The sequence below is a fragment of the Phalaenopsis equestris genome, unplaced genomic scaffold (genome assembly GCF_001263595.1).
Source record: "Phalaenopsis equestris unplaced genomic scaffold, ASM126359v1 Scaffold000339, whole genome shotgun sequence".
In the NCBI taxonomy this organism is placed as follows: Eukaryota; Viridiplantae; Streptophyta; class Magnoliopsida; order Asparagales; family Orchidaceae; genus Phalaenopsis; species Phalaenopsis equestris.
This window is the reverse complement of record NW_018164781.1, coordinates 218,926-226,012: the sequence shown is the minus strand read 5'-3', so window position 1 is coordinate 226,012 and position 7,087 is coordinate 218,926. Positions and strand designations below refer to the sequence as shown.

Below are 7,087 nucleotides of genomic sequence, written 5' to 3'. Positions count from 1 at the left end.
ATTTCACCATCAAAATGCATGCATGAATACTGTATGATGATCGAGTTATGTGAAAGATCTATGTTGAATAAATAGCATAATTATAGGATTTATAATTCATGGAAATAAGGGTTTTATCCACAAATCATAGTAAATATTAGAACGCTTCAAATAGCCAAGTCACAGAAGAAAATTTGAACCGGTACTTATCAAAGATTTACAACAAAAATAAAAAAAATATCTTACAATGTTAAACTGCAAAGGAAGATTAACATTTAAAAAATAAATAACTGTAATTTACCTTTACGCAACCGTTGGATCTTAAGCCTGCTCACTTGCAACAACTTCAAAGTTTCATCCACATCATTTGCGCATGGACTAACTTATCTCAAGTCACCCTTGCAGCTTTAGCACTCTTCCTTGACACTAAATCGGTCTAACCTCACAACTCTTGAGCTTGTAAGCACAAAACACTCTTGGAAGAAGGAGAGGGAGAAGTATTGGAAAAAGAAAAACTTAACTAAGAGAGAGTGATTACAACACTTGAATGCTTGGAAACCTTGGATGGTTTTTGGATGGATCCAAATGAGGTTGAGGGATACTTATTCATAGCCCTCTACAAGTCTAAGGCAATCTTCTCGATTACTTAAAATAGTCTAGTTTCTAGATAGTTCTACGCCACTCCCATATTCATATATAGCCCTAGATCTTTCTAGGCTATTCTTGAGTTCTCTTTGAAGCTTTTCCTTCTAATATTCTCTAGAATGCTTTGGAGTCTTCTAAAGTTACTTCGATTGCTCTCATCCATCTGCTCTTTTCTAGAATCTTCCATCCCATAGTTGTCTTGCCAATTTCTTGAAGATGAGGGAGTGAGAGAGCATGGTTAAAATCAGAGTCTAGCATAATATGTTTGTTAAGCATTGTATAGTATCATAAAAAAATAGAATCTAAGAAAACATAAAATACCCTCTTACAAGGTATAAACATAAAAACTTCTTTATTAAAATGCCTTTCCTACTCTAATTACAATTCCGACAATTCATACACTCAAGACCACAAGCACTTAACAGTAACCAAGAACAGCTTACTTGACAAGTAGAACAATCCAATCAGATCGAAATACATCACTTTATTCAAATCCAAACAAATCTCCCATCACAACTGCACTTCGAGAATACCTTCACCCTCACCAGTTCCCCCCTTGGAAGACTGCTTCCAACCTAAACTCACCGCCAAATCCTCCACAGCAACCTTAACCACATCCTTTCTAACTCCAATATCAGTGATGTACCTACCAGCACAGTACATGCCAGCAGTCACAGTTGCCATCCCAACAGGCCCTGCCATTAACAGCTTAAAAGGGCTAGAAAAAATAGCAGCTAATGGAATCCCAACGACTGAAGAAGCCTGCCCGCTCCTTCCTATTCCCTGATCATCAATGGGCAGAAGGCCCGTCTTGCAATAGAGTGCAAAATCCTCACAGTTATTCTCAAACAAGTCGTAATTTCCAAAACCATTCTGAAGGAGGTACATTGCTCGATGGATCACAGTTGTCGGAGGATCGGAGCAAGCGGTTGTACAAGTGCCACCCCGAACTTTAGCGAGAAACATGGGCAGTGGCACTCCATACTCAAAGCAGTAGAGAGATCCTTTGTCCAGAAAGCAGTCGAGGCAAGAGAGGATGACGCTGCTGTCAGGCTGGCGGAATCCACAATCTGGGAAGGTGGGACAGGTTGAAGGGGGCTCTGGTTTTGAACTGGAGGAGATAAATGATGATGAATCACTGCTTGATGATGATGATGTTTCCTTCTTCCTGGTGAAGTGAACCACCTTGTGACCCCCAACATAAATGCCTGTGCATTTAAAATGAATTTGGAAATGAATCAGAATGAATAAATTGATTTGATGTTGGATATAACTGTTAAAAAGTTGATTTTTGGGATGGGTTGTTGCGTTAACTTTGACAATGATTTACAGTTCCACACTACAATATGAAATTAGGGAAATATACTCACCTAGCACACAAATTTTCTATGTTTACATATCTCATACCTAAACTTTCATATTTACATATATAGCACTTTGATGCTTTAAACCTATACATAAAAAGATGTATTCACTTTTTAATAGTGATAATAGTGCTATTTTTTATGTCATATTAAAGATTTGAGTGCTATGTGTGTAGATATGAAATTTCAGTGTGAGGTATGTAAATATTAAAAATTTTGAGCGAAGTCAGGGTCGTTTATCACAATTAAACAAACTTTTGAAGCCATCATCAATCATAATGAGCATGGTCTTACTTTAAGAGTTAACTGCAATCATATTCTAGACTAAACAGATAAATCATGCATAAAGAATACTAAAAATAGAATCCAACCCAGAACAAACATCTGTTTTTTTATTTTCAATTATAATTTACTTATTTATTTTGGATAAAACACATGCTTCAGTAATTTCAAGTAGGTCCCAACTTCCAAATAAAAAATACAGAAGAGATTCATCATTTGTCGAAAGAATAAATAGAAGTTTTAAGGATTCCATAAGCAACATATCATTAAAACCAATCCAAAATGATGGAAAATTAATAAATGATCAAAGCAAATAATTACTTTTTTCATAGACATTGATAATATTACATAAACCTGTGCAATGCATGGAAAAATAAAACAGATGGTCGTTAAGGCTATTATTTATATATAAAAACTACTTAACAATTAATTTAAGGAAGAGAATATAAATTATCATGAATTTTAGAATGATGTTGAAGATGAAATATTCCAATCAAGTACATAAAAGAATGGTATTGCAAGAAAGATATTAAACAATCTATTATTCCTACAAAATATAATTATTAAATTATAAATAATGGATATCCTAATAAATTATTTCAAAGATTGGATTAACTAAGATTAATTGACACCAACATACAGAAATAGCAAAGAACAAATGATGTAAATTTAAATTCAATGCTTATTTGTATCAAAATGTTATATTTGTTTCAGTAGATCAAAGAAGATGTTCAAGTGCTGTATTTACATCAATGGTGAGCACCAGTGAGCCCCTTCATGTAAAGTGATCTTCCATTCATGTAGAATAACAAATATAATTTATCAATCTCACCAAAATACTTGCCAAACTCCAACAACTATTCATGAACTTTTTTCTTCCTTTCGGAGATAAAAATAACACCTTCCAATTTCCATGAAACAGTAAAGATCAAATTAGATCCATATAATTACAGTACCACAAGACTTGGATGCAAGGGAGGTAGAACATATTTAATTAAACACCAAATTAAATTAAACCTCAAAAATTTCAAAATAAAAATTGACCGACGTAGCAAACAAACTAGAGACACAAGAACAAGAGAAAGGTGACGGGATGGTTGAAGGAGAAGTCAAGGGTAATTGGATGCCTTTCAGAGATCCACATGTTTTTGGCTTTCAACTGCCCATGAATCCATATGCCATGCATATCATATACAGATTCAGCAGTCTCATAACCACATATTCATATGATTTTTGGAAGATTTAGATACATACCATCTAATTCATATGTATATTTACATCTAACACAATATGTCAACTTACATATACATGAAAAGGTGCATTTCACATTCTAAAAGTTAAATAGTGGTATTTTTTATGTGATATGAGATATTTGGGTGGAATGTATATGCCAAAATATTTGATCGAATAGGCTGATTGAATTTCTATATTGATGTACAGCTATTTAAAGAGCTTCCCTAGGAACAAAAAAGGCAACTAATCTCCCTAACTAAGGAGAAATATACTATTTAACTACCTACCCTAATATAGAAGAAAATAAATAGTGATTCCTAAGATTACTATTAGAATTCATAACCTCCAAAATATAGAGGATAACAAATATGGTACATAATCACACTTATTTGCGAGATCTTTCAACAGTATATAAACGTCACATAAATTTTTTTTGTTTGAAAGCTTCAAAATTTTGAGAAAATGCACTTAGGAATAATTCATTGTGCTGCTTGCATCTACCTGATGTGTCTTCATAAATATAAATATAGATTAGTTGATAGGAAAAATGTTTTTGTTTTCCTTTTAAAGATTATTCAGCAAACAACCTAGCTCTAAATTTAAAAAAAAATGGCAAACATGAGCTGGTTCGATTTAGAAAACAACTGCAGCACATGGCATTCTAGACCAAATAAAAAAATAAAAAAATAAAACTTTGATCTGATAAAATTGAAGGAGCACATATTAAAAAGGAATAAATTATCAGAAAAAAGTTCCAAAAGAGAAAGCAAGAGAAATGTACGTCTTCCATCTTTTGTCCCCAACCGAATGGCACAATAGATACTTTATCACAAGCACATGAGTCTACAGAAAGCATCAAATTAAAAAAAAGAAGCTAGCTTTCTTATAGACAAGGCAATTCCTCATACATTAACCAAGCAATAAACCACAAAAGAATCCACCAAATGCATCCAAATCCAATTGCCATAGATAAACAGCATCCAATTGAAAAACACCGCGCTCAAACTACTACGAATTCCCATTTCACATAACCTAATAACATCATAAGAAACAAACCGATCCTAGATCTCATAGCGGCCAGATTCTTTTGAAACGAGCATTCCACAGATCAATCCTTCTTTTGTAGTAACATCAAACCTCATTCTGTACGCAGATAATGCGCAATCCCTACACAAGATTTCCTCCGGGAAGAAAGGGAAGAGACATTTCTAAGAGACAATAGGAAGATTGTGAGAGGGAAGGAGAACAGAGAGGGCAAACGAACCGTGATGGGAGTAGGTGTAGAGAGCTCTCCAAGTGTAGATGTGGTCTCCCGCCTTCATCTCCGATCTGTCCAACCTGCAGGAGAGGAGGCCCATCTCTCTCTTCCTCACTCTCTCTGTCTCTGTTCTCTCTCGTGAGGTTCAGAGCATCCGGACATTTAAAAAATATATAATTTGATTAATACGTTGCCGAAAAATTTGTAGATCTACGGATACCCTCTTTTTTCCCGAGGTAACGTTGCCTGCTTGGGGAGGAGGGTGACAAAGGAGGTATTAAGAGGCCAAGGAAAGAACAAATAAAGAGTGTGAGTATCAATGGTGATGCATGCGAGAAAGTTAACTAAGTTAAGAGTAATAAATTATTTTTTTAGCCTTAATAAATTTTTACTTGAAAAATTTATAAAGAAAAAGGATCATAAGTCTGACCCAATCATAAAAATTTATTATAAGTTGATAATTACAAAAATTCATTGTCTCACAGGTGAGAAGGATTACAAAGTCTTTTGAATTACAATGTCGACGAGTGAATAAACTTATTGTAAAAAGTAAGTGGCAGACAATGACGATTGGCGGAGGCTGGCAGGTGGTGGTCGATGGCTGTCAGTAGTGGTCGACGATGGTTGACGAAGGCAGTGATTGACGGTGGTCGGCGACGGCAGGAGTGGTGTTGAAATTCAGCTTCTTCTCAAAGCTTTAAGTTCTCTCTCAAGTCTCAAGTTCTATTCTCTCTCAAGATATGGTTGAGACTCTATTTATAGTGTTATGAGTACAATTAATGCAGAAATATGAACCAATTCTGTAGAGCTTCTTTCAATCAAACACCATTTGATAGATATTTTAGTGCATTAATAGTGTTGAATTTGAGCGATCTTGTACCCGTTGAATTCGTTTTGTCGAGACGTTTAATTCGACTATAGACTTGCTACATTCGACGTTCGTTCAACTTTCTAAATATGTTCGAAAAACTTTCAATAGTGGTTTAATGACTTGATCTGAGCTTGATTTGAACCAGATTGGAGTCATTTTGATATCATCAGACTTGTCTCAATGAGTCAGTCCGTTCGACTATAAGTTTGCTGAAATTAGAACTCCGAATGACTTTTTATCAAGATTTCAATATTTTTTTCTCAAAAAATTGTCTCGAAATTCATATCATGCCGCGAGATTTATGTCTCGTTGATGGCGTATCAACTGGTGAAACAATTAATTTTGCTCACTATAATTAAACATATTTGCATGTTATTTTTATTTTATAAAGTATATTACAAAGTTTATTTTGACCAAAAACTTCTTTGTTGTTGACCTCACATAACATAAGTTCAAATAAAATTCAAATGACATATGATTTTTTTTTTTTGGGTCTTATTTGAATTTTATCCAAATCATGATTACATAATGCTCAAATCATGATCGAACAAATGCATCCTGCTGTGTTTAGGGTTGTTTTAACATAACTAATTACTATCACAAATAGATATTTGATTAAAAACAGATCATCAGGAAGTGTCCACAAATCCTCATGGTAAAAGTATGAATATAAAGACCACATTTTTTTTTGGAGGGGGTTTAGGGTAGTATTCAATAGATTGAGCCAATCAAACACTCATTTCTTGACGAGGATCGAGCCAAACACTTTGCATACTATCACAATATTTCATTATTTTTTTTCCTTTATTTTTGATCTTCCAATCAATCAAACGAAAAAAGATAGTGATGTGCATGTCAAGTGGCTCATAAATGGATATGTATATATGTCCACATTTAAATAATGATCTTCGTTTCAACATTTGGTTGATCATGAAGGATAGTTGTTGAGAGTTTGGCATGTCAGTTCGGCAAGTGAGACTGTCATGTCACTCTTGTAAGTGAGATTACAATGTGATCTATGTGTTCTTAGAAGGTGGGCTTTGTTGGGTAATGTGGAGACCCGGTCCATCGAATTTAATTAGCTTCTTAATTAAATATTTCATATCCCATCTACCGCTCACTTGCCTCCCACCTACCACATCTCACCTACTGCCCACCTAATTTCCACCTACTTCCCACCTATCTCTCTCATGGTTTTTATAAATAACCCTTTTGGTTTAAAGAAAAAGCTAAGCCTCAAGTCAAGCGAAGCCAAATAAGATCAAACCAAGTCATCTTGAGAGCTAAGAGAAAGAAAGGAAGAGAGAGAGGGGAAGTAAAAAAAGAAATTAGAGATTTTTCTTATAAACGTCAAGTGCTGCACTCGACGGTGTATTTTTTCGAAGAAATAAATCCTCTGTAGCTCCGTGGATGTAGGCAAATTTGTCGAACCACGTAAATTTGTGTGTCGCTCTG

At 34.6% G+C, this 7,087-nt stretch overlaps 1 protein-coding gene across 1 annotated transcript; it reads right to left on the bottom strand.

The window, feature by feature from the left end:
• Positions 1 to 959: 959 nt before the first annotated feature.
• LOC110025863 lies at positions 960 to 5,018 on the bottom strand. The gene is made up of 2 exons (XM_020726541.1): positions 4,768 to 5,018; positions 960 to 1,832 (listed from the first exon to the last, which is right to left on the bottom strand). Exons 1-2 carry the CDS (start codon positions 4,859 to 4,861, stop codon positions 1,135 to 1,137), a joined length of 792 nt encoding a protein of 263 aa, XP_020582200.1. The 5' UTR covers positions 4,862 to 5,018; the 3' UTR covers positions 960 to 1,134.
• Between the last annotated feature and the right edge of the window lie 2,069 nt (positions 5,019 to 7,087).